Source organism: Sorghum bicolor, chromosome 8 (assembly GCF_000003195.3).
Source record: "Sorghum bicolor cultivar BTx623 chromosome 8, Sorghum_bicolor_NCBIv3, whole genome shotgun sequence".
In the NCBI taxonomy this organism is placed as follows: domain Eukaryota; kingdom Viridiplantae; phylum Streptophyta; class Magnoliopsida; order Poales; family Poaceae; genus Sorghum; species Sorghum bicolor.
In genome coordinates, this window is record NC_012877.2 from 2,043,415 (window position 1) to 2,070,661 (window position 27,247).

A 27,247-nucleotide genomic window follows, 5' to 3' on the forward strand; every position below is an offset into this window, starting at 1 on the left:
CGCCGCTCGCCTGCAGCCAACACAGTCAGCACACCGTCGTGCTGCCTGCTGTCGCGCCGCCCGCCGCCGCAGCAGGCAGCAGTTGCTGCCCGCCCACGCCCAGCGCACGCCTGACCTGAGGCCTGACCCACGCGGCCGCGCCTGCTGCCCTGCTCTCGATGCGTCGCCAGCCGCCGCCCGCAGCTCGATGCGTCGCCGCCCGCCGCCCGCTGCCGCAGCCCAAGGCCTGAGCCTGACCCGCGCGGCCGCGCCTGCTCCCTCGCAGCAGCCGTGCTTGCCCGCAGCTCGATCCGCCGCCGGCCGCCGCAGCTCAGATGGATGGATGCGCCGCTGCCAAAAACAAAAATGGCGGCCAGGAATAGAAATGGGGAAATTTTCCCTCCCACAGGCGCCCTTTAGCCCTAAAGGACACATTGAGATGTCTTTCCGATAATACCCCTGAACAGATAACATTCTCCTGAGCTCACAGAGGGTATTTTTGGATAAGCTCGAAAACCGCCCCGGTTCACATGGAACCGCCCGGTTCACCGGTTCGACGAAAAACTGGCCGGTTCCACCGGTTTTTAACGGTTCAATTACACGGGCGATCTTTTAAGTGAACCAGACCGGTGGAGGCTTCGGTTCGGTCTTTTAGCGGTCGAACCGCCGGTCCGGTCCGGTTCGAATAACTGTGGCTCCGACTCAACAGGCTCTCCTTCGCCATCTGGTCCACCACTGGTCGCTGCTCTTCATCGATCTCCAGATTGACTGCATGAGTCAAGTTCATGTTTTTCATCAGATGTTGTGCCGCAATTGACAACATTAGTCAGACCAGGAATTAGCTAAGTATCGATGAAATCACGGTTCCATGCCGTCAAACAAACATCAGCAAGGTGGCAACTTGCCGACAACACCCTGAACAGCCACATTTTCAATTTCTTGTCACATAGCTGTGCCTGCAACTTGAAGGCTGTATTGTACAACATGAACAGCCAAACTTTCAATTTCTTGTCAGACGCCAAGTTTCTTGAAGATTTCCTTTTTCCCCACAAAACTGTGCCTGCCCCAAATGGCACTCCTAAATAAATGTGTTGAAAAGGCACTAGTAATAGCTGGGGCAATCAAAATCATTATTCGGATTAGAAGCTATATCAGTTCTGCTTTTCGTCAGACATTGCTTTTCGTTGGACATTGTACTGAGACAGCACAATTCAGATTAGAAATTTTTGCAATGAACAGATGAAATCCTTTTTCCCTCTGAAAGTTATAATGGCACAGTGCTTCCAGTATTCTAAATCCTGCAAAGCTACTGTTCCATTAGTAGCCACTGCATGAAACACCACATCTTCAGTTTCTTGTCGGACACTGTTTCTTGAGAAATTTTGTCAGGATTGTGTTGAATTGGCGTTGCTCCAGCACATCTTTACAATGTTTCTAGCCCTGCTCATAAGTACAAACAGTCAATGCCATGTGTGTATACTCTTTAGAAACGACAATAACGAATCTGCATTAGATAGTTTGGTCTAACTAGTGAGATGGTTATTAGATCCTGTTTGGATCCGAGCTAATAGTTAGCTGTTTTTTTTTTGAATGATCAGGAGAGGCAAGTAACCCCTACAGCGATTATCTAAAAAAAAAGTAACCCCTACAGCAGCTTATATTAAAAAGAAAAACCAGGTTCTGAAACAAAAAGAGAGAGAGAGCCTGAATGAAAAGCTTAAAACAAAAGTAAGAGGGGGAGTTAAGGAACTAAAAAAGGGAAGGAAAAGAAAAGCAGTGGCCAGACTAAAGGCCTCCAAATAACAGAAAGTTGTCTATCCATTCTTGAATTTTGGGGAAGTATTTTCTCTTTGCTCTGCATAACAGCCAAAGGAACTCAGACTTGAAGATTCTTTTGCATCCTTGAATTGATGGCCGAACCCCCTTGAAGATACAATTGTTCCTGCTCATCCAAATTGCCCAACTGAAGAGAATGATGATTTCCATAAAGAAGCTTTGCTTGATCTGAGCTCTGAGAAGTTATATATTTTGCAGAGGCTGAGTCCCATAGTTAACAGTTAGATTGATGGATCGCCAAGCAGCAAAAGCAAAAGGGCAATCTAAGAAGAAGTGTTCTATTGTTTCCTGTGCCAGTCCATTGCAGAGGACACAAGAGTAGCTTTCTAGATCCATATTTCTTCTTCTTAGGACCCCCCCCAGAAAAAATGCTTGTTTTGGCAAGAGCAGTGCCAGAGCCATTTCAGAGCAGGATGGACCAGATTATGCCCACTAAATTTCTTATAAACTTTAGTTGAGGAGAAGAGATTTGATCCCCAGATGAAACTCCAAGAGTCCTTATCATCAGTTAACTGGAGCCTTTGAAGGATGGTTTGGAGTTGGATGAACTGAGCATAAGCTTCCTTAGAGAGGGGCAAGTGAAAGAGGTCTTGTGGACCATCAACAAGCAAGGCCATTGCCACTGAGATTCTCTTATTCTTGGCAAACGAAAAAAATTTAGGGATATTAATAATTAGCTCATAGCAAATTCTTAGCCGAATACCAACTAACAGTTATCTCACTAGTTAGACAAAATAAATTGTTAGTTAGCTAGCTAATAATAGCTATGAACTATTAGGAGCGTTTCACACAACTTTTGTACCGGCTTTTCAAAAATTTTTCCAGCTTTGGGTACCAAATGGATGCTCCTCTCGTGCGGTGAAGCTTAAAGAAACCAGATTGCAATGATGTACTTACTTCAAGAGCTAATGCATGTGGACTGCTCACATTTTTTTCCTACGAGGTGAAGCTATTTTACCAAATACATCACCAATACAAGTTTAGCTCTACTCGTAGAGCTACTCATACAACCATTGCAACAAAAGCTGATTTACCACTGAAGCTAAGTTGTGCCAAATATGCCCTTGGCTAGTTAACTATTAGCAGCTAATGGATCCAAATAAGACCTTAGTTGTTTATTTAGCTAACAATTACTCAAGCGGGACTGAAAAGGTATTCAAACAGGAAAAAAAGTTATCAAGCGTTAGGTGGGTGGGTGTGGGAGGCTATGTGTACCTCGAGAGTCACAAATAAGTGTACCGCTAGTATGCAACTGTTCTTACATCTCTTTTAGGTTAGCGAAAAAAATATTACTTCACTTGCCCCGAAAACTAAAATGAAAACGTCTAACGCATACTCAACTCTTAGGTGGCTAGGTCTTAAGAGCTACCTTTGTCTCAAAATAAGTCTCATCATGCACTTCAAGTAGTCAAAAATTTTAAATTTGACTAGATATATAGAAAATTGTATGAATATTTATATATCTAAATATGTTTATACTATGAAAATGTACTAAACAATTAATCTAATACTACATCTATTCAGTATCATAAACATTATTACATTTTATATACAAGTAAATATGTTTGTGCGTTGCGACAGGAGGAACAAAGCGTTCGACTTGTTTGCTTTAGCTTGTTGCACAGCTGTAGTGGCCGCAATAGCTTAATTTTAATAGGTGACTTGATGCTGTGAATGGTTGCTGCAACAATTACAAACGAAAGGGTGGAGCAACCGCCTCGGTGCGGCGCGAGACGCAGGCCTCCACCCCGCCGCTGCCTCCACCGCTACTCTCCCTCGACGACCTCTCCCACCAATCCCTCTCTCTGCAACCAGCCACACCTCCGCAGGCGACTGCGACCCCATCACCTCAGCCCCCGCGTGGCACCAACCTCTTCTCTTTGCCAATGCAGTCCAACGGCTCGCCGGCCCCCTCGGCATGGTGAACCCCCTCGAGGGAGGAGAAGCCCAGGGACGGGTCACCGATGGATGGCGTCATGCAGCACCAGCAGCAGTCCTCGACAACACTGTTGGGAGACGTTGCCGCCTCCCAGGGAGGTGGCGCGGCCGGAGATGCCGAGAGATTCGGCTCCGGCTGCTGGCCGGGTCGACGAGGAGTGGGTCACTGTTTTCGGGTATGTGACCTTGACTTCAGGACCCAACTAATTCGATGCAATGGGTGCGGTAGGATGTTTGCAGTTTTGTATAAACTGCTGCATTGCATTCATATAGTTGTATGTTTTGTTTTACATGCTCTTGAAAGGAAAAGAAATTGGAACGTATGTAAATAGGTATCCAGAGTGGACTCCGTTACGTATACATACATTGATAAGAGACGTAGTTGATGTGGGGATGCATTCATGACTCGAGAGGGAAAAAGAAGATGGCCGGACCAACTGGACAAAAAAACAGGTGTGAGAAATTTTACCTTTTTATTATTAAGTATAGATTTGGTTACATTTACAATTCCTTGCCTCGAAATGATGATTAATCTCATACGTGATATTGGAGTGGTATCGGAGAGCTAGGATCAAAAGCATGCGGCGCCAGACGTTTCACACAACAACCGAAACCAATGCTGTCCCGGTTTTGCTCCTACTATACGTCTTTGCAACAGCGATGCCGGCAGGGGTCACGTTAAACATGGCACGCATTAGTATTTTTCTCCTGCTTGGCTCCTCGTACTTTGAGAAGACCACCAACAGGAACATATAAATTTGCGAGATTTGTTTTTCTCCTTACAGCTTTCCATTATTTTAGAAAATCGAGATGTGCTTGGCAGAGGTGGTAGCCATGTGCGTGAAGACATTTGAATTCATGGACCAGATCTTGGTAACGTGCCTCTCTAGCCTCACCATTTGTTGCTATGCACCCAACGAGCATCTACCAAGCAAGCAAGAGAAACAGAGAGTGAGAGAGAGTGTGTGTGAGCACTCCACTGAGCGGGTCGAGCTGAGCATGGAGCTCGCCTTGGGGGCCATGGCCGGCCTGGCCCCCAAGCTGGGCGACCTGCTCATGCAGGAGTACGTCGTGCAGAAGGGCCTGAAGCCGGACATCGTGTCCCTCTCCAGGGAGCTTGTGACGATGAAAGCTGGCCTGGAGGACTTGTCTAAGGTTCCACCGGAGCAGCTCACTGAGGTGGAAAAGCTTTGGGCACGCCACATCCGGGAGCTGTCGTATGACATGGAGGATGCTGTCGATGACTTTGTCCTGCGCGTGGCCGGCGGAGAGTGTGCAGCTGATGCCAACGTCTTCAAGAAGATCCTTGGCAAGGCTGCCGCTGCGGTGAAGAAGGTCAAGCATCGCCGTCAGATCTCTGACAAGGTCAAAGACATCAAGAAACTCTCCAACGAGCTGGCTGGGCTCCGTGCCAAGTACACAGTTAGAGGCGCAGGGGCTGATCTGGCCATGAGCACCGGCATCGACCCCCGTGTCCTCAATCTGTACAAGAAAGAGTCAGATCTTGTTGGCATTGAAGAGTCAAGGAACAAAGTCATCAAGATGCTGTCTATAGGGACCAAAGATGATGCTTATACTCATGCGTCTGAGCTGAACCTGAAGATAGTGTCTATAGTTGGGGTTGGAGGATTGGGTAAGACTACTCTAGCCAAAACAGTGCATGATATGCTTAAGAATCAATTCGGTTGTTCTGCTTTTATTTCGGTTGGTAGGACTCCTAGTTTGACTAGGACATTTGAGAAGATGTTAGTGGAACTCGATAAGAATTATAAGCAAGTCGACATGGCCAGATGGGATATAGAGCGATTTGGAAACGAACTGCATGAATTCTTACAGGACAAGAGGTATGGTATGTCCATGTCATTTTCCATTCAAATTCATGTCAATGTCTTTTTTTTTCACTACTAGGAAAGCATGAGCAATTTATACATTCCTATTGTACTCCGAGCCCTAGGCCAGCATTCAGTTCATTCGATGAAATCGTTTATGAGATATTCCAGTTTTGTTAAAAAGTACAACGAATTTTCTGCCAAACATCTAGAAAAATATTTGGAATTTCAATTTTTTTTTAGTTGGATCCTTAAGTTGTAGCACATTTGAATTGATAGACACATAATCCTCTCCCATGGAGTCATAGGCTGCAAATTTTTCTTGCTAGAACCATGTTCATGTTACTTATGCTTAATGAAATACATGCAGCACATGTTCTCGAAAAAAAAATGTTACTTGCGTCTGGTCTATTTGGATACTCTATACTGATTTGCCAAACTATTCATAGCTCTGCATTCTTGTGTGAATTATAGGTACTTCATCGTTGTTGATGACATATGGGATGTTGAATCATGGGAAGCGATAAGATATGCCTTGAAGGACAACAATTGTGGAAGTAGAATAATCATTACTACTCGCAATTTGGAGGTTGCCACAAAAGCAGGAGAGGTTTACAGACTAAAACATCTTTCTGATGGAAACTCTAGAATATTATTCTACAAAAGAATACAGAGTCAGGAAGGAGAAAGTCTTGATGGTGTATCAGGTGAATTGTCTAGTAAAATCATAGATAAATGCGATGGCATACCGTTGGCTATCATTGCAATAGCTAGTTTATTGGTTGAAAGACCATATGAGGACTGGTCAATCGTGTATGATTCAATTGGTTTTGGGAATGGAGACAATACAACAAAGATATTGTCATACAGTTACTATGATCTACCTTCTTATCTGAAGCCATGTCTACTGCATCTAAGCATACTTACTGAAGACTCTATCCGTGATAGAAAGAGTGTGATTTGGATGTGGATAGGTGAAGGTTTTGTCCATCCTGGGAAAAAGGAGGGTAGCCAATTTGAAGTTGGAGAAAGATACTTCAATGAGCTTGTCAATAGAAGCTTGATACAACCAATGGACAATGATTTCACACAATGTTTCTGTATTCATGATATTGTGTTTGATCTTATCCGTAAGTTATCAGGCATTGAAAACTTTGTTACTATTTTGGACAGCAGTGATCAACATGCTTCTCTGGACAGTTTAAGAAATAGGAAGAAAACAGGCATGACTCATACGGATAACAAGGTACGCCGGCTGGTTGTCCGAAATCACCATGTGCAGTGCTTCCCTGAAGACACCATGCCAGAGGTGCTGAGGTCATTTAACATTGAAGATAGTAAGATTGAGATTATGGACCAACTTCATAGGTTTAGAGTTTGCCGTGTGCTACATTTACAGGGATGCTATGTCCCGATCAGTCTAAAGCACATAGGGAGGTTGTTGCATCTCAAGTACTTAGGTATATCTTACATAGCAGTTAATGAGCTTCCTATGGAACTTGGGCATCTAAAGTCTCTACAGGCACTAGTATTAGTCGATATTGGGCTAGACGAGCTACCACCGGCTGTATGTTCACTTACACAACTGATGTGCCTGATAGCTGAGGGGTTCAAAAGGTTCCCAGCTGACAGGATGGGGAACCTAACATCCCTAGAGGAGCTACGGTTAGAGACCGTAGCTGGTCGGAGTACCACGGAGGACCTTGTGGTAGGGCTTGGCAAGCTGACGAGGTTGAGGATGGTCAAGATCACCTTCTCCGAGAAACTAGATGAGAGCTTGCAAAAAGCTCTGGTGCGATCTCTTTGCAATCTGCGGGAGCTCCAGGAACTAGTGCTTGCTTCTACAGGATTATCCCAGCAGGGAGCCACTATGTGGGAAGGCTGGGAACCACCTATGCAGCTCCGGCGCCTCCTTATATATGGCATCCGTTTCTCGCGGCTGCCTGGGTGGATCAATCGCTCCCGCCTGCCACGCCTCTGCTTCTTATTTTTGGGTGTGTACACTATTGAAGTTCAGGACCTAGATAACCTAGCGAGCTTGCTAGAGCTGAGCTACCTCGACCTAGGTGGTTACAGCTGGCCTCCAGGGTATACTGTTGGTACGGACGGCTTCAGGAATCTGAGGTTCTGCAAAGTGGGCACAGCGCTCAAGTTTCATATGGGCGCCATGCCAAGGCTTGAAGAGCTGCAGTTTAAAGTTTATGCAGGGTATTGGAGTTGGGTAGAAGATGGCGTGCCGTTGGAGCAGTTCCCAACAAAGGAAGTAATCGAAGATCTTGACTTGGGCCTGGATAACCTCCTTTCACTTGAGAAAGTCATCGTCCAAGTGGACTGCTCGGGTGCTACTGCCGCAGAAGTGCAGGAGGTGGAGGCCATGGTCACGCGTGCAGTGGAAAATCATCCCAACCGCCCAACCATAAAAATGGATCGAGAATGTGAAGGAAACATCTTATCTGACGAACGCAGGGTGGCTCTGGTGAGGCTGTCTCTTCCAATCTGTTAAAAAAAAGTACGTTTTCTTAATTATATGTTCGTGATGAGTACCTCTTTACTGACTATGTATATATACTGCATTCTGCTCCTTGCAATTCTCAGCTTCAGCAACACATTGAAAGACATCTCGGTGTGCTCGAGTGGAAGGATGCACCTGATGCGCAATTCATCAGCTATCTGCGGAAGTACCGACATCTTCAGAAAGCCGTTAATTTCATCGACTGTGCGGGCGCCAGGATGTGTGAGGTGGAGAAAGTGGAAGCAGCTTTTAGGCGTGCAGCCGAGCTTCATCCTAACCATCCGACTATCCAACTGATCAGAACAAACACCGATGAAATGGTCTCCTCGTCTGACCGTCCGGATACAGAGGTAGCTGCCTCTTCCTGGATTATTTTTTTTTCCCACTAGTTAATGGAAACGTCAGCTTTGACTATGCAACTTACCGCCAGCGCTATTTTCCTTCACAAACTCCAGCTGGACGACGATCATGATGATTCACCAGATAATTTGCTTTGCAAACTCCAGCTCAGGAATTGATAGCTCTGTTTGTCAATCCTTCCAACTCAGCAGGTACGTGCAAGCCGATCTGCATGTGTAAACACTCCAAATTTTATTGCTCTATCTAGTTATCACGATTCACTGTCATTTATACGTGTCAGTATGTATAAAGAATGTGTCATACATACATATTTTCAGTGTTGGAACTCTGAATGTACTGCAAATTGAAGGTACTAGTTCCAAATAATCGATTCGGTGATTACATAATGCTGCGTACACAATCTCAATGCCAAAGAAAAATGTGTATCCAACAATAGTCTTGTGCAATGAGTGGTTGGTTTGTTTTTTTTTTTGTAATATGTTTATACTCCGTATATTGTGTAAGCATGAGTAAGTCCCCACTATACAGAAATGATTTTTTAGCAATGGAAGCATTTTAGCCTTGAGTTGGCTAAAAACATTTTATACCAAAGCTATAATGTTAGAAGAGATCTACAACTTTTTAGTTAATGACTTTTCTACTTAAATTATTTATAAGGGTCCAACTTTTGCTTAAATTCTTTATAACTTCAAATTAATTAAATGACCTTAGATGGCAGAATAGCCTAAACCAAAGTTGTAGCCGAAGAAGTCCGTAAATTTGTAGTTGACTACTCTTTTTATTTGAAATTATTTAGTGCCCAAAAATTCTGTTTTATGTTTTTAGATTTGTAAATCCTTTTTTGAATGTTTAAAAGTACCTCGGATGGAGAAATGAACTAACTAAATTATTTGTACTTGAAGAGATATGAAAACTTTGTAGTTGATGACTTCGAAATTCATATTTTATTTTAAATAATAACTTCGAAATCATGCACGGGTCAAAAATTATATTTAAATAATAACTTCGAAATTCATATTTTATTTTAAACTTTTCAAATAACCTCGGATGAAGTAATGACCTAAACCAAAGAGATCTAAAATTTTTTGGTTTAATTTTTTAATGTGAATTCATTTAGGATCTCAAATATACACTATAATATTCACTAAAGTAAATACAAAAGGAATATATCAATTATACAGTTATAAGTGATTTTGAGGCATAGTGGTTAAGGAAGCAACACTGAGATCATGAGTTTGATCCCAAATGACCCCCGTGGCCACACACACACACACACGTATTTTGGAAAATTCTGTGACTTGTGGCCATGTGGAGCTGGCTAGTGGGCTTCTCTTGGGTTACCAATTTGTAAATTTTGGAAAACAATATTTAAAGACGGCCATCCGCCTCTAAAAATGGCTGATTTTTAGAGACACATACAACCGCCTCTACAGATCATCAACCATCACCTTTGCAAAAGTTGATTGTAGTAGTGTGCATATCTTAACCTCTTTCTTTTATGATCTTAAGAAAATTCATTTGTAAATTTTAGGCACTGCCACTGTAGAAGATGATGGCACATTACTATAGTATTTTTAACCGTGGCGGGCACCGTCTCGGATGAAAAGTCACGATTAATCGTGGCCTTAACCGAGGCGGTTGGCCTGTAAAGAAACCGCCTCGGTTAATACCTATTAATAGAAGCAGTTGTCTTAATCAGACCGCCTCCTTTAAAAGAATAACTGAGGCGGTTTCTTTACAGTGGGTCGCTTTGGCACCAATCATCCTAGACCAAGCTAGCTCATGGATGATGGCAAGGTACAAGGGCTTCTCGGCGCTTATTTGTTGTTGATCATCCTTCATCCTTGTGGTCAGGGTGGTTCTTTTTACGTTTCTATTGTGTTCTCTTTTTATTTTGCATGTGTTTGTTTTATCTTTAACTCTTGCTTCTCCTTAATGAAAAAAATAGAAGATACAACGGGTGTTACTACAAGATTGCGAACATTTTGGAATGAAATTAAGTGCAAATGATGTTGGTAGCTTGCGTTAATTGTTGAAAGTTGGTCGGATGACATTGCTATTAGTGGAGATGTGATGTGAATAGTTAGTGTGGATAATATGGATTTTTTGGTTATTATTCTAAAATATAATCGCCAATAGCCTTTTGGTAAATGCTCAAATGAGTTTTTGGTTACTGGATGTACGCTCTGTTTTGTTCTTTTTTTGAAACTGGGATTCTAAATGTTTTCCAAGCTACTTTGATTGTGCTTATGTTTCAGTTAGCAGATGTCAAGGTTTGGTACAAAAGCTAATTCATAGATTACTTGTGTTGAATAGCTAACCAACTGAAACACCCCATGTAGGCTAATCAAATAGACTTCCTTGTGGAAAAAGGTTGCTAAAAATCTTTTCCTAATACTTAATCATGAAAATTTCAGTCCACCCAATCTATTTCTGTCCGCTGCATGCCTGTCCGTCCAGAATCCACCCCTGGTATGTGGTGGAAGAGGAAAAAAAAGAATAGAAGCTTTCTAGAGTTCCCAATACAAAATCTTCTGTACACATTAAAGAAAAATGATAAAATAAGAAAAGTATAGAGACCTAGGTACAAAGCTGTCCACTGTCCCCCTGCTTCCGAAATCGGCCCATGGGTAAGCTAGGGGAGGAGGAAAAAATAATAGAAGTTTTTCTAGGGTTTCCAATGCAAAGTCTCCAGTTTACTTTTCTTTTATTCTTTAAATTGGTTAAAAATTGATAAATGCGTAGTAATTCATAGAAAAAATCTAAAAATTACAAAACAAATTTTGTTCAGCTCCACATATTTGGATCCATGCAGTAAACAAAAAATATCACAAATTTTAGTATATTTTTTTGCTAGAGATGCTTATCTATGCTTTTTAACGTAAAATTAAAATTGTAGTTATCTTGCTCCAATTATTATAAAATTTTGTGATAGCCTATTTAATGTGATGCTTGATTTGTGGTAAAAGTTTTAGCATCATTCTTGCATATCTCATTGATTTACTAATTTACCTACCTTTGCACGATGTATTGTTATGTCATATGAACACTTTATAAGCCTATGTGTTCATAATCTACATACATTTAACTCATATATCATATTTCATAGGAATCCTAATCTAAATAAAAAATAAAGCTAGCAACAAACTTCTCATGTTTTAATATAATACTAAGGTATATGAAGAGATAATATTAGACTACGATAAGGTGATAAAAAGGATAAATATAAATAGATATGTAACATTATGTCATCATTTTCTAAGGCCATTTGATGTTTTCCTCCCGTTGCAACGCACGGACATATTTGCTAGTATAGAAAATAAGTGTAAGTTAATTGGTCTGACAGTTACCATCTAAGATGATTTTAAGTGAAATAGACTAAACCAAGGACCAAAGGGAACAAATATATCAGGTACCTGGATGATAGTTCATGTTTTAATCTTGTAATAGTGCTTTTGCTAAATTGAATTGTTTTTGGATTAGGCGTGTTCCTTGGCAAAGCCACCTTATCTTATTATGCTCTAGTTGAAGAAATACAGATATTGTATTTTCCTGTACATGGTTGTTCCATCTTCAAGTTATTTACTATATATGCTAATCATATTTCAGGTAAATGTGAGTTGTTTAAGTACTGAAGAGACAAGTCCCATTCAACAAGATGATTACAAGCATTCGAAGAGCTTGTTAGATTTGTGGTTCTTAGTGTAAAACCACATTGAAGAGGTAGATGAACCACAAGTGATGCAGTTTATGTGTGAACTATATTTGTCTCTATTTTTAGAAGATGGTTCATATATTTCCTCAAAAGTTATCTTGTTTGATTTTGTGTGAAGTGTATTTTAATAACATGGGTTATGTATTTCCTTGGAAACGACCATATGAGTTTGTGTGTAAACTATATTTTCCCTTTTTGAGATGGGTTGTGTATTTGCTTGAAAGACAGGGATGATGTAATTTCCTTGAAAATAATCATGACATTTGAACTCTGGTTGTTTAAATAAATGGATCATCCTGTATGTCTGATCTAGACCCTGTATTCTCAATGCCAATGTGTGGGCGGTTTTGATGCAAGTTGTTATTATATTTTGTCTTTGTTGTCTGTATGTTGTCCATATTGTAGTAAGATACTCATATAGATATTTTCTTATCAATACCCGGTTGTGATAGATTTAAGTTACCAATTACTTTGCTTTATAGTTGTCCACTTTGCATCGCACCTCAATATGTGTTCACATATGTTTAGTTGAAATTATCTCTCATTTGTTCATATTCTACTTTTCAATCATTGTTCATAGTTTTCCTATTTGCATCACAGATCCATGTGTGTTTAATGTCAGTTCAATAATAGTATGTCATGTGTATGTATTTTAATAGCATACTTGATACTTCCTTATTATATTTATCTGTTTATGGTTGAATTTAGTTACCAATTATCTTATATACCTTTTCACACCCTTATTCACATTTTACATTTTTTTGCATAGAATATTGTATATATTCACGCATGCTCGACATGTCTTTAGTTCAAATCTTATCTTTAGCTATGCATTTGGCTTAAAATCAACATGCTCATTGCTTTCTACATATACATATATGGTCTATATAGTGAGATGTCTCACACGTGTATCCTGAGTTTGTTTTCTCTATATTGACAATGATAGAAACAAGTAATTTCAAAATATTATAGGAGTCTGTTGCAATATTTGTTTTATAATTGCCTATGTAAGTAATCTAGATTTGGGATTACATAAGGTTATTTTTCATAATAGTGGAGGTGGGAAATTTAGATGCAAATTTTAGGGAGCTACTTTGTGTTACTTTTGGTATTGGAATATATGGATAGTTTAGATGACAATTAAGGGGTTACTTTAAGTTACTTTACATGATGGCAGTGGTGGATTTTTTAGATTAAGATAAGATTGAGGATTACTTTAGAGTAATTTTAAAATGGCCGAGGTGAGTAATTTTTCAAAAATAAAATAGACTTATTGGTTGTTATTGCTAATGACAATTATAGTATACCAAATACTCTAGATGAGGAGTTGTTTTAAGGCCTTGTTTAGTTGAGGAGATGAAAAGTTTTTGAGTATTGTCTACCGTAGCACTTTCGTTTTTATTTGGCAAATATTATCTAACCATGAACTAACTAGGTTCAAAAAATTCGTCTCGCAAATTACAAGTAAACTGTGCAATTAGTTATTTTTTTATCTACGAAAAGGGATCACGAAAATAGCTCAGCCTGACCGAGAAAGCTACTCATAAAGCTAAACATAAAGAAAACAGTTTCACGGGTGAACTGAGCTGTGGGCGCAGTATATCATACTACCGGATTATAATCTTTGTGCTCTTTAAATAAATTTGTTAACTTGTGTATGGTTCAACTCAAATGTATCATGCTAATTTGTCAGGTTTTGAAATTTAAATTAACTAATAATTAAATACCAAGGGCGCATCTGCTAGTCTTCTAGTGTCAACATCAAAGGTTCAGTAGTGATTTGCAGTACGATCATCAGAGGTGTACCGTAGCTATCCAGTGGGTGCACTGGAATTTACTGATTAGGCGGTATCTGAGGCACGATGAAACTACAGAGCAACAATCAGTCAGTGCCTTTTTTTCCTCAAAGAAGTCACTGGTAGGAAAATTATTTTACTAAGCCTGCAACCTTTTTTTTTTGTTGTTGTCAGAGACAGCCTCCCTCAAGGAATTTCCTGGTTGTTCCTCCGAAGTCCAAGCAATTTTCTGTTGCGTGCCCAACTCTGGGCCAGCCTATTTTTGGGCTTAATTACAAGCCTAGGCCTGCACATGCCGGATGTGCCAGACTGCCAGGCCAGGCCGATGCCGATGCGTGTGTCTCAATTTCTCAACCCTTTTGTTAACATAGCCTCGGTTAACATGCGGCGTCGATAAATCTATATGCTGATATATTCTAATAGTAAAGAGTATTAGAATACAGAGTCTAGAATGTCATTCCAGGACTGCTCATATGTTGGGTCAGCCCAACTAACAGTTCTCAATATTGGAGAACCTTTTTTTGGGTTCACTACTCATATATCTTGGGTCAGCCCAACTGACACTTCTCATTAGAGAACGTTTTTTGGCCATTGGATTGATCAGCCCACAAAGTCACGATCCCTACCTCCACATTCCATTTCCATGCAGTTGCCATTTCTGCACGTGGCATGACGTGGCACTTGACTTTTTTTTCGTTCCAGCCGTTTGGTGAATTTCTTTTCACTTTTACCCTCCCAGATTTTGACACCAGGTTTCCTCGCCGCTTTCGCAAAAATATATTTAAGATTCCTCGTCACATCGAATCTTTGGTCGTATGCATGGAGCATTAAATATAGACGAAAATAAAAACTAATTGTACAGTAATTTGTGAGATGAATCTTTTGAGCCTAGTTATTCCATGATTGGACAATGTTTGTCAAATAAAAACGAAAGTGTTACAGTAGCCAAAAACTAAAATTTTTGCGAACTAAACAAGGCCATAGTTGGGCGATTCGCCCAAACGCGCGCACAAATCTCTGTCACTTTTCTACAAATTCCATCATCCCCTTTTTGTCTCTACTGTCCCCCAAACTCTATCGCCGGCTTGGAGCTCGCGCAGGAATGTACGTCACACAGTCAGTAATAGAATTTCAGAGAAAAATAGAGGGTTTAGAAAGGGAAAAAAAATTCCACCAAACTTTTAAAAGTCTGGTGTCTTTGCTTGTTGTAGATGGATCGATCAAATGCTCAGCAATTATGTATGGAGCTCTTCTTCCCCCGTAGCAGTAGCAGTTGCCAAAAGGTAGAGATCTGGAAGATGATGCAATGCAACATGAACCGTTCCCTGTCACTGTCAGATATTCAGATGAGGGATGGAACCAAGCCAGACCACACTGTCTGTGGTAAGTCTGGTAATGGTAGTCTGTAGTGTGGAACGTGTGGTGTGGCTACTGTAGGCTTCCTTCCCTCGAAGGGAAATGAAATGGGGGACTTGACTTTGCCACGTCCAACAACGACGCAGTAGAGAGACACTATCATCATCAATCCCTCCCCAAAAACCCAAAATCACAGCTTTTTCTGCTTGCATGCAAGCCCAACCTACGTAGTGGTAAAGGGAGAAGATCAGTAATTCAGTACAGTGTCTTTCCAACCTGCCCTGCCACTCTGGCAGTAGAGAACAAGAGACAACAGGGCACGGCCGCTTGTGGTGTGAGTAAAAAAGGACTGCTCATCGCGATCACTAGGCCCTGGGAGGCTGGGACAAGAAAAGATACCGGTGAGATGATTTCTGGGCAGACCATGAAGAAAGGTTTGGAGGCCAGACTTTTGTTTGAGCACGGAGAAACTGTATGCCCCAAAGCCCCCACCCCCATGGCGGCCCCATCATGGCAATTGGCAATGACAAACTGCCAATGGCATGCAAAAGAGGCAGGCAAAGCAAAGCTCATGTCCTCGTCCCTCCTCCTTCCCTTCTCTACCATACCATACCATGGTCATGTCCTAGTTGCTTTGCCTCCCTCAACAACTCTCCTCCTATCCACTCCAACTCCATGACCATACTACCATACCATGCATGTGTTATCAGAGGACAGTCCTGTCCTGCAAACGGCCTGTGCCTGTTGTGGGGGCATAGAATAGGCTTTGATGTTGAAGACTTCAATGTGATGATATGTTTTCCAACGAAAATTAGTTGGCTCATAAACTCACTCTGGATATCTGACTAGCTAGTAGGAACTTAGAAAGCAAGCTAATTATGCTAGCTAACAAGGCAGGAACCGTACTACTGATGTCAGCAAGGAAATGTGACTAAATAACAACTACTCCCTCTTAGCATGTCCCCACTTTCTCATCTCAAGACACATATGCAAACTAAAACAAGAGCGACATATGTAGGTTTATATAGGCCTTGTTCAGTTTCGAAATTTCTTAGGTTTTGGATACTGTAGCACTTTTGTTTTTATTTAATAATTATTATTCAATCATAGACTAACTAGGCTCAAAAGATTCATCTCATTACAGGTAAACTACGCAATTAGCTTTTGTTTTCATCTATATTTAATGATTCAAGATTCGATGTGATAGAGAATCTTGAAAAGTTTTTGGTTTTTAGTGTGAACTAAACAAGGCCTTATTAAGCAAGACACACAGCCATCAGACTAGTGAAGAGATGGAAATCCACATGAATGACAGAATGAATGATGGGGATGGTGAAGTAAGGCCTTGTTCAGTTCGCAAAAAGTTGTGAAAAACGGCACTGTAGCACTTTCGTTTTTATTTGACAAACATTGTCCAATTATAGAGTAACTAGGCTCAAAAGATTCATCTCGCGGTTTACAGATGAACTGTGCAAATAGTTTTTGTTTTTATGTATATTTAATGCTCCATGCATGTGCCGCAAGATTTGATGTGACGGGGAATCTTGAAAAATTTTGCGAACTAAACAAGGCCTAACAAAACACCCTTTCCTCGTACGTATTCTGGATGGATGCAACGTAATATAATATCATCTCATCTCATCATCATGCCATGCCTCGTTTGGTCAACATGTCCAGGGAGCAAGAATTGACAAGCGGCTGATGACCTCATCATGGAGGCAAAGGTGAAAAGGATGACGTTAAAAGTAGGCAAATGCATTGTATATCTGTTCACTTGAACATATCAGCCGAATCTAGCAGTGTTTTTCTCTTATAAAAAATTAACCTGCAGTACTTTCTGTAATGGCTTATCAGCCAAACGAACAAATGTAATTACTTTAATTGCCTCCTAAAGAAAATTATACTGCCTTGGTCTGTAACAGCCTAAAATTCTCATATTTTTCTGAAGAAAACAGTAACACTCTCCTAACAGAACCTTCAAAAACAGTCTCCTAACCGCACCTGTATCTGTATCTGCTCAGCAAGAGTTGAAACTAACTTGCATAAATACGAGCACCAGAGATATATTGGACTGTATGGTTAAGAGCTCCTCTACGTAATGATGATGGAAAAATATGACTAGTTTGACAGGTTGCTGAAGATGCATGATCGACATCAAAGTAGAACCTACCAAGAAACTAATGGAAAAATATATATATGACTAGTTTCACAGGTTGCTGAAGATGGATGATCGACATCTAAGCAGAACCTACCAACAAACTAATTAAGCTTACATCAGTAACTGTCACTGTGAAGGAAATCAGGGATCTACTAACAATTAGTGATCAGAATGCATGTTTCCATTTTCTTTCCTCAGAAATAACCCAATTTGCATTGATGAGCATCTAGCTAACACTAAGAAAAGAAACTAGTAGGTCCAAGAATAACCTCTAGAAGTAAGTGAGTTCTAGCAGTAGTAATAAAAACTAAAAAGCATTAGCTCTGTAAGAAAATTCTTCTCAACTTTCAACGGCACGGTGCCTGATGAATAGGGCGCCAAGCTGAGGCGGTGAGCAAGCAGAGATCCTTCCACCCGAGCTTGAGCGCGCCGTTCTCCTCCACGAGCGTGTACCCATCGGAGGGGAACATGCCGAGCAGCAGCGACGCCTGCGCGGCGGCGCCGCCGGCGAGCGAGGCGGCGCGGAACCCGGACTGCGCCAGCTTCTCCCGCCAGCTGCCGACGAACTTGACGTCGCCCGTGCGGGCGGGCCCGCCGACGGCGAGCACGTTGCGGATCTCCCGCGACAGCAGCTGCTGCTCCACGACGTGCCGCTCGGGGCTGTCCTCGCCGTAGCTCGCGTCCAGCGAGTCGAACAGCGCCGAGTAGTAGTGGATCGCCTCCACGAACCGCGCCAGGAAGGACCCTGACTGGCTCAGGTCCTGCTCCACCATTGTCACCACCTTCGGGGCCAGCCTGGTGAATGTGAATCAGTCAGTCAGTCAGTCAGTCAGTAAGCGCATTTGGTGGCCATTACTTCGATGCTATTGCCTGCTGGTGCTGCTGGCAGCGGCAGGACGAGACGGCTGAAGCAGCTAGACAGCAGCAGCAGTTAGCATTTTAACGATGCATCAAATCGACAATGGATTGCAGTTTATCTGATGTTCCCTCTCCTATGAAGTACACAATGGGCAGATATGGAGTACTACTAGCAGTCAATCGACAAAACTAGCTAGAGATTAGAGAAAGATTAACACGGCCACTGATAAGCTAGCTTTCGAGTTTAGTAGCTTAGGTTTCCTGATCTGATCTATAGTGTGATGAGGAGATAATGATTAGTGTATAGTACGTACTATGAGAAGATGACAGGTATTCTATTCAGTAATCATGATTCTGGCACTATGGACTACAAGAAAGTTTGAGACTTTTTGGCATGGGAAAGTTGGTCATGATGGTAAGAACTTTCAGCTCGTTCCTAGTGATCCACTAACCAAATGCAAGCACGGTCGTTCTTTTGTGGTTCTGTTCTCGGATCACCACAAAAAGCATTGTGATCCACTAACCAAGATCCAACCTTTTTAGTCTACATAGAAAGTTTGTCATAATGACGTGCTTTTTGAGTTGAGCTCCAAAACGCAATTTTTTCTTTTTTTTTTACTAGTTAGCCAACTGACGGATCGTGTGCTTGTACCGGCTGTACGGCGATGCCACATTGGTTAATTTTAAACTAGCTGAAAAGTAGCCATGATTGATGAAAGCATCAAGATTTGACATGGCAGCAAGCAAGCAAGAATGCACGATGGATTGGAATTTGGAAATGGAGGAGTATTCTGCTGGACAACTCCTTCTACTACCTTTGGATAAGCCAGAGCGTGTTGGAGTCGGAGCCGGTGACGTCGTAGAGCGAGTGGTGGAGCCAGTGGACGGCGACGGCCTCACGCCGCGTGACGCCGAGCTTCTCCGGGTCAACATTGCCGGCCTTCTCAGCGACGGCGCAGAACTCGAAGGGCAAGCCGAGCGTGTCGGCGAAGTCGGAGAGGCGTTTCCCCGTTGCCTGGAGCGCGTCCATGGACGCGCCGAGGCCGGTGAGCCTGACCCTGGGCGGGCCGCCGGGGCGGGAGGCGAGGATGTGGAAGAGCCCCGGCCATTGCAGCCCCTGCATGATGTCGAGGTCGATGATGTGCACGCGGTCCTCCCGCTCGAACGCCTCCTGGATGGCCTGGTTGGCGGTGAAGTGCGAGAACTTGACGAAGGGGCTGATGCCGTTGAACACCTGGAACGCCGCCGCGGCGACGCCGCGGCCGTGCAGGCGCGCCGCCACGGGGTTCCCCGGCGGCAGCGGCGCGTAGATGCCCAGGCAGGAGGTCACGAGGCGCGCCGACATGGCCTCCGCGAAGTAGGCCGCCACGCGGTGCGTCGAGGTGCCGAACGGCGTGGCCAGCTCCGCGATCTCCAGCAGGCACCGGTGCGCGTCGTCGAGGTTGTCCGCGTTCACGGCCTCCGCGCACTGCAGCAGGAGGGTGAGCAGGTGGAGCCCTTCCTCGTCCCGCTGCCGACGCCGCGGCTCCTCCTTCCGCTCCTTGGCGGCGGCGGCGGCGGTCTCCTCCGCCGTCGGGGCCTTGGGCGATTGCGATGGCGCCGGCGGGTTGTTGGGCTCCTGGTCCTGCTGCGGCGGAGGAGGACAGTGCTTCTCTGCGGAATGAAGCGGCGGCGGTGGTGGTGGAGCGGGAGGGAGCGCGGCGACGTGCGGAGCGGCGTGCAGGAGAGGTGGATGCAGCGGCGCGGGGTCGGCGGGGGCGAGGAGGGAGCGGAGGCGGAGCTCGAGGAGGGAGGCGAGGCCGGGGTTGCAGGGGTGGATGATCTCGCGGACGTTGTGGATGAGCTGCGCCACGGACACCCCGGCCCCGCCGCTGCTCCCGATGATGTCGCGGATGATGCCGTCGACCCACGCCGTCGTGGAGGGCGCCGCCGCCGCCGCAACCTCAGCCGCCTGCGCGTGCGCCGCGGGGACGTCCACACCCGCGGCCTGGTGTTGGTGCGCGTGCGCCTGGAACTGGTACGCGGTGGGCAGCTGGGTGGGCAGCGCGGGCAGCTGCGCGCTGGCGGAGAACGGCGGCAGGTGCGGCGGGGGCGCACCAGCAGCGCCGGCACCGGCGGTGACGTCGGAGAGGTCGCCCGTGACGTGGCGGCGCGGCGGCGGGAGGTCGACGTCGGGCGCGGGGCGCTTGCGGACCATGGCGGCGGCGGCGGAGTGTTGTTGCTGCTGGTACTGGCCTAGGTGGTGATGGGATTGTTGGGAGGCGAGCGGCGGCAATAAGGAGGCGGTGGCATGAGTAGCGGCAGTAAAAGAGGCTGCGGGTGCGGCGGCGGCGGCGGAGGACGACGAGGGGAAGAGGAGGAGCCCATCTAGAAACGCCAAGAGGAAGCCGCCGCCGCGCGCATGGCCATCGGTCGGGCAGCCCGGGATGAGCAGCTGTTTTGTTTATGTGGGCTTGGCTTCGCGCCGCGCGGGCTGCACCTGCACAGCACCACCAGTCCGGACGGCGGCGGATGCGGCGGGAGGAGTAAAGAGGAAGACGCCGGCGGGAGAGGACCAAGCGCGTCAGCACAAGCGCTTGGGTTTGAAGGCGATGCTGGCAAGCTGCTGCTGCTGCTGCTGCTGCTGCTAATTTATGCTCGCGCCGCAGTTAGGATTAGGATTTTGCTTGCCATTGGGCTCCTCCGTGTTTTACCTGCCTCCTTTCGACTAGTACCGCACACTTGACAAATCACAATTTTATTAACGGTGGAATATCCTTGTAAAAAAGAGACTCTCGTACTATCTCTGTGACTCCGTGGCCAGCAAAAACGAAGCAAGATTATCACTGATTCACTGCTGGCTTGTACTCCCTAAACAAAAAATGTAATGGAATTCAAACACAAACGAGGAGAAAACGAAGCTAAGATTATCACTGGTCTGTACTCCCTCGGCGGCTCGACCCCACAGAAAATATAATTGTAGGTTTTATATTATAAGTCAGACATTATATAGTTTGACCAAATTTGTGTATAGAAAATGGTATCAAGATTTTTGCCTTAAAATAGTTTTACTATAAAATACATTTTATAATTACTCCCTCCATTCATTTATCTCCTTCATCTAAGTCTGCTCCTTGGTCATTACGCCAAAAACTAACACGATGGAGATAAATGAATGGAGAGAGTATTAATCTAACGATACTTATTCGGTCGGCATACTATATTTGTACTTTCTTAAATTGGTTTGATTAAACTTTTGGGTCAGTTTGGAATGTATGCATTTTTCTTTGTTCTTGTGTTACAATTAAATGGGGGACAATAAAATCCTAAAACGCCTGTTAAGGGTTCCCTCCGATCCCCGTTGACATCCGTCCGACGTCGTCGTCAAGATCTCCTCTTTTCCCTGTCATTTCATCTCCACCTGCTCTTACCTTTTCACCAACTCTCATCTATGAAATAATGAAAAACCGCTTCTTCCTAATAAAAGCATGATCGTCAGCGTGTTGGTAAAATGCGAGATGGTTGAGCACATCCACGACCTGAACTGAAATATGACTAAACATGTTGGTTAGAGAGGTCTGGACCTCAAGTGACCTACTCCCTCCATGCCTCAATTAGCTGTCTTTAGGACATAATTATATTTACCAAAAAAATGATTAATTAGAGAGTATTTTTCTCTATCTATCCCTATTAAATAGGGTTGTACGAGAAAGTAAACCGGCTCTAAACTGGCCAGTACCCCGAGGGTTGAGTGCTATGACTCAGGTTTGATCCCTAGTGGCCATAGCTTTTTTTTGCCCCCTTCATTTTGCATGGGAGTTTCTCGAGCGGAGATCTTGGAGCGTGCTTAGGCAACCAAACAGGCAGGGGCAATCGCGTGAAGAAGCCACTACGGAGACGTACGACAACCATTTGTGAAAATAGGCCTAGAGCCCAGAACTTCAATTGATTAAGGTATGGAGAGAGTACTTGATTAAGGTATGGAGAGAGTACTTAACAATTATATTGATGGGACTCAAATAGGAGGCCGATCGATGCGTTTCATTTTTTCTAAAAAAAATATGTTCTGCATCAATGTGAAAACAGTGAGTTTTAAGTGAAACCATTTTGAGATTTTTTTGAGTAATAACCATTTTGAGATTGACTAGAATACTTATATAATACTAGATAATAAGTATAACTGATTAGATTTCAAATAATAAGGTACGACGGGGCCACCTGTGGCAAAGAAAATAAGCGCCACGCCACCGGCTATGACGAGAATATATAAGGGGGATTTTTGCTGGTGTGTTCTCGCGCCTTGTCAACTAATTAAGCAAACTATGTGGCAACTAGCTAGTAAAAAGCTATAGCTATGATGTGGCAAGTGATCGAAGGCGGCCGGGGAACCAAACGCCCTATATGATGTGGCAAGTGTATTGCAGTGAGACCACCACCACCATCATCATTCTCTGGTGTCCCCATATGGCTGTCGATCTGCCTCTCTACCTCTTGCATATTTTTATTCTCTGTAGCTAGTGCCCCCATCGATCGGAATACGAATGCCGTACGTTGGTCACAATTTATATGATGACAGACTTTTTGTGAACTAAAAAACAAGATCCATGCATGCAACGGTATGCCGAGTGTGCGTGTGGGGCTTGACCCCTCGAGCACGTACAGTACAGTACAGTGTGTATAAGCACGCTGGTGGATGCTTAGGTCCTGTTTAGTTTGTGAAAAAAAAATAATAAAGACTGTAGCACATTTATAACTATGTTAATTAGTGTTTAATTATAGACTAATCAGACTTAAAAGAATACATATAAATTGTACAATTAGTTGTTTTTAATCTATATTTAATATTTTATGTATGTGTCTAAACATTCGATGATGTGATAAAAAAATTAAAACTAAACGAGGCCGTAACGTACAGTGTGTTCCTTGGTCGCCCGCATGCATATATGCTGGGTGGTGGTTTGCTGGACCCTGCTGCTTGTTGTGCCACCGCAAGCAAGCGATTGCAATGTGTCTGGACGTCTGGTACGTACGTGGACCTGCATCTGCATGCCCCTTCATCAGTTCCTGCCCCCGTTCGGCCGTTCACTACTCCACGTGAGTGACGGTGTGCCCATTAATTGCTGATGCTGTACTGCGTCGTAGCACGTGTTCGTCTGCAAACTTTTAACCTTGTTAGGGTTGGGTGGGTTAGGTTGAATCTAACCTAGTTTTTGGAGACGGAGCCAACCCAAAAGAGTGTTTGGTTGCACTTCGATTTTATGGACAGACCCAACCCATTTCAGTGTTTGGTTGAAGGATTGGGGACGGAGCGGCTCCGTTCAGTGTTTGGTTGAAGGAATTTAGTGTTTAGTGAACATCAACCCGGCTGGAGCGGCTCCGTCCGCCAAATTTTGACGGACGAGTCCAACCCGCATCTGAGAGGAATATTCCACTCTGGAGCCAACCCAACCCTCCCATCCTCCAACCAAACAGCCACGGGAACGGGTTCGCTCCAACCCGACTCGCCCCGCTCTCCAACCAAACGCACGGTAAGAGTTTGCATTCTGATGAGTTTTGACACTCCTCTCACTCTTTGGGGACATCTTATTTCTTTTATAAGAGTCATTTTTTTTTTAAAAAAAAGAAATCTTTCGCTAAACCTAGCTATTAAAAAAAGTTGCGTGCATGGGACCCAATCATCAATGACAATTTTAATATATGTACTATCTATTTGGATTTTGGAGTAGTAAAAATTTTACAATTCCTATAAAAAGTTAAGAAAGCCTGGTTCAATTCGAACCTACTAAAATGACAAACTGCTAGAGTTTAAGCAGAGAGGGAAGCATATGTGGTGGCGGGGCTGTGCATCGTGGATTGCACACCGTACCCCGGCTTTCCCGCCTCTCTCTCTCTCTCTCTCTCTCTCTCTCTCTCTCTCTCTCTCTCCGGTGTCTGTCTACACTGTACTAGTGTCGTCTTCCCTCACCTGCATGCGCAAGCCCAGCATGCATCGGATGGATGGAAAAAGGGTATGGCCTTTTCTTGCCATCGTGATCCTGATGCTGCTTCATGCATGTGCATGCATGCTTCCAATTTAATTGCAGTGCCCATGCATGGATTGGTGGAGAGGCACACGCGCATCGTTAAGTTGATGATCGAGAGCAGCGTCCGTCGTCACAGCGACAGCGGCAGCGTGTGGCTGTGGCTGTGGGTGGGGAATCCGGCCAGTCGTCGCCGCCCGTTGGCCAGCGTGCTTATGGCCTGGCCTCCTCTGCCGCCATTACTCGCCTTGCAGCATGCTGTGCGACGAGGGAGACGACGCGAGCGAGCTGATCACTAGGCTCTGTCGTCACTTTTCACTCAGGCTCGGCTCGGCTCGGTCCAAAAGCTCCGTGTTTGCTCTGCCATGGCCCATGCATGCACTGCTACGTCTAGCTCCTTTCCCTACATGCATGCACCACCGCAGCATCCAGCAGCAGGCAACAGGATCGGCACGCTAGCTAGAGGTGGAGTAGCTACAGGCAAAAGGCGCTCCGGCTAGGCTGCACTCCTGCTAGGCTGCCAATTCCTTTGTATCCTTCTTGTTCATAAAAAAATTGTAGGGTGCATGCATCAACCAAGGCTGCCAACTCTCTGCGATGGCTGTGGAGTAGCCACCAGCTTCAACAAATGTACCCACTGCTCAGCAGGACTGGGCGAGTGTTAACAATGCTGTCTGAGCACTGTAATTGTCATAACACTTTACCTAACGTACTAGTATAGTGTATAGTTAGGCCAGTCTCAATGCATAGTTTCATGACACAGTTATCAAGACTATAAACTAGGTAACCGAGTCACAGGAGTTTCATGGGGATGAAACTCCTCTCTCATCTGATGAAACTCCTTCATTTAATGACCCTGCCAAATCAGCAATTTTGCTTATGTGGCACCCTATTTAATGTGGATGACACTCTCATGAAACATACATTGAGACTGGCCTTATGGACATTATTATTAAGCCAGTCCCAATGCATAGTTTCATGGCACAGTTATCAAAACTATAAACTAGACCGAGCCATATGAGTTTTATGGGGATGAAACTCATCTCTCATTTAATGAAACTCTTTCATTTAATGACCCTGCCAAGTAGCATTTCTGCTTATAATATGGCACCCTATTTAATGTACATGACACTCTCATGAAATATGTATTGAGACTGGTCTAATACCACATGCTACCGGCTACATATGTGCAGTGCCGCTCTCTTCTTTTATTTTTTTCACTTTGATTTTATTTTGGACATTACTATTATGATTCTCTAAGGATCCATGCATACTACCTCCATCCTCAAAAACGATGAACTTCTGCATTTGAATTAAGTCAAAATTTCCAAGTTTAACTAAATTTTATAGCAAAACATATCATTAATATTTAGGACTATAAGTTAACATTGATATAGAAAAATACACTCTCTCTATATAGAAATATCATAATAACTTTTTCTATAGATCCAGTCAAGTTCAAAACTGCTTGGCTTCTCGAAAAAGAGAAAATTATATTGTTTCCTAGTATTAGGAACTTGTTGTAAAGTAGATTATTTTTTGAGGAATTGTAAAGTAGATAATTATGCAGTGATTATTAGAAGCAAAGCTCTCAACCAGTCAGATATGATGATGATAATCAGTAGGGGTAGCAATCACTACAGATCGACAAAGGTGTATGGAAAGTTTCCATAGGACAGACTATAGGGCCTTGTTTAGTTCCATAAAAAATTTTCAGATTTCTTATCATATCGAATCTTGCGGCGCATGTATAGAACATTAAATATAGATAAAAATAATAACTAACTGCATAGTTTGGCTGTAATTTTCGAGATGAATTTTTTGAGCCTAGTTAGTCCATAATTAGATAATATTTATCAAATACAATGAAAGTGTTACAATATTTATTTTATAAATTTTTTTAACTAAACAAAGCCGATGAGAACAATCATGCAGGTGCGTGGTGGACCAGCATGATCGATATAGTACACTCCAGATCGAGAGAAGTACGTGTTCACATTCTGATTTCTGAACTAATACTGGTACATAGAACCATAGAAGTCGAGTGGTGTTTAAGGCCTTGTTTAGTTCCAAAATAATTTGCAAAATCGATACTGTAGCTCTTTCGTTTGTATTTGATAAATATTGTCCAATCACGGACTAACTAGGATCAAAAGATTCGTCTCGTCAATTTCGACCAAACTGTGCAATTAGTTTTTATTTTTGTCTATATTTAATACTTCATACATATGTCTAAAGATTCGATGTGACGGGAAATCTGAAAAATTTTGCAAAAGTTTTTGGAACTAAACAAGGCCTAAAATTTAAACTACCTACCCCGGAAAAAAAAACTGGGTCCCACTGCCGGTGTTGACCAATTCGATCGATGATGCTGCGTGAGCTGGAAACAAAAGCCTAAAATCTTTTCGGTACTATAGTATTTTCGTTTGTTTGTGACAAATATTATCCAATCATGGACTAATTAGGATCAAAAGATTCGTCTCGTGATTTACAGCTAAACTGTGTAATTAATTTTTATTTTCGTCTATATTTAATGTTTTATGCATGTGCCACAAGATTCGATGTGACGGGGAATCTTGAAAACTTTTTGGTTTTCAGGGTGAACTAAACAAGGCCAAAGCAACAACCAGCGAAAGAGCGCTTGGGTCAAACACTACAACGCAGCACAGACAGGACAGCATCGAGCTTTGTTTGGTGAGGCCTTTCTGGTGTGAGCACTTTGACTTGTGTTCGCATGTGAGAGGTGGTCGACGGAGCACGGTGCTCGAGGGCCAAGGACAAGGATCCTCACCGCAGCAAGCATGCCAGTTCATTGGGAATCCGTGTCTACGAACGTCCCGTGCAAAAGCGACTCGGATTTCCACGACTACACAACGCTTGCACTTTTCCTGATTCCTGAAAAAGAAGTGCA

At 43.6% G+C, this 27,247-nt stretch overlaps 2 protein-coding genes across 5 annotated transcripts; one reads left to right on the plus strand and one right to left on the minus strand.

The window, feature by feature from the left end:
• LOC8067150 (putative disease resistance RPP13-like protein 3) lies at positions 4,283-12,456 on the plus strand. Of its 4 annotated transcripts, none has more exons than XR_002446636.1 (6): positions 4,283-5,597; positions 6,057-8,058; positions 8,178-8,444; positions 8,525-8,645; positions 10,196-10,251; positions 12,064-12,456. XR_002446636.1 is itself a non-coding variant. In XM_021445623.1 (5 exons), the coding sequence occupies exons 1-4, from the start codon at positions 4,564-4,566 to the stop codon at positions 8,610-8,612; spliced, it is 3,366 nt and encodes a 1,121-aa protein (XP_021301298.1). In that variant the 5' UTR covers positions 4,287-4,563; the 3' UTR covers positions 8,613-8,645; positions 12,064-12,456. The 4 variants fall into 4 exon arrangements, 1 of the variants encoding a protein (XP_021301298.1); XR_002446634.1 differs by having other exon boundaries at positions 4,286-5,597; positions 8,550-8,645; XR_002446635.1 differs by lacking the exon at positions 10,196-10,251 and having other exon boundaries at positions 4,284-5,597.
• Positions 17,515-20,949, minus strand: LOC110429610 (protein SCARECROW-like). Its single transcript, XM_021445803.1, has 2 exons — positions 19,153-20,949; positions 17,515-18,274 (listed from the first exon to the last, which is right to left on the minus strand). Exons 1-2 carry the CDS (start codon positions 20,532-20,534, stop codon positions 17,827-17,829), a joined length of 1,830 nt encoding a protein of 609 aa, XP_021301478.1. The 5' UTR covers positions 20,535-20,949; the 3' UTR covers positions 17,515-17,826.

Excerpts from the sequence above, each read along its gene's own strand:
- LOC110429610 (XM_021445803.1), bottom strand. The coding sequence starts at position 20,534 with ATGGTCCGCAAGCGCCCCGCGCCCGACGTCGACCTCCCGCCGCCGCGC. Across the intron at positions 18,275-19,152 it reads ACGCTCTGGCTTATCCAAAG|GCTGGCCCCGAAGGTGGTGA; the intron begins GTAGTAGAAGGA and ends CACATTCACCAG.
- LOC8067150 (XM_021445623.1), top strand. The coding sequence starts at position 4,564 with ATGTGCTTGGCAGAGGTGGTAGCCATGTGCGTGAAGACATTTGAATTC. Across the intron at positions 5,598-6,056 it reads GAATTCTTACAGGACAAGAG|GTACTTCATCGTTGTTGATG; the intron begins GTATGGTATGTC and ends TGTGAATTATAG. Across the intron at positions 8,445-8,549 it reads CTGACCGTCCGGATACAGAG|CTGGACGACGATCATGATGA; the intron begins GTAGCTGCCTCT and ends CACAAACTCCAG.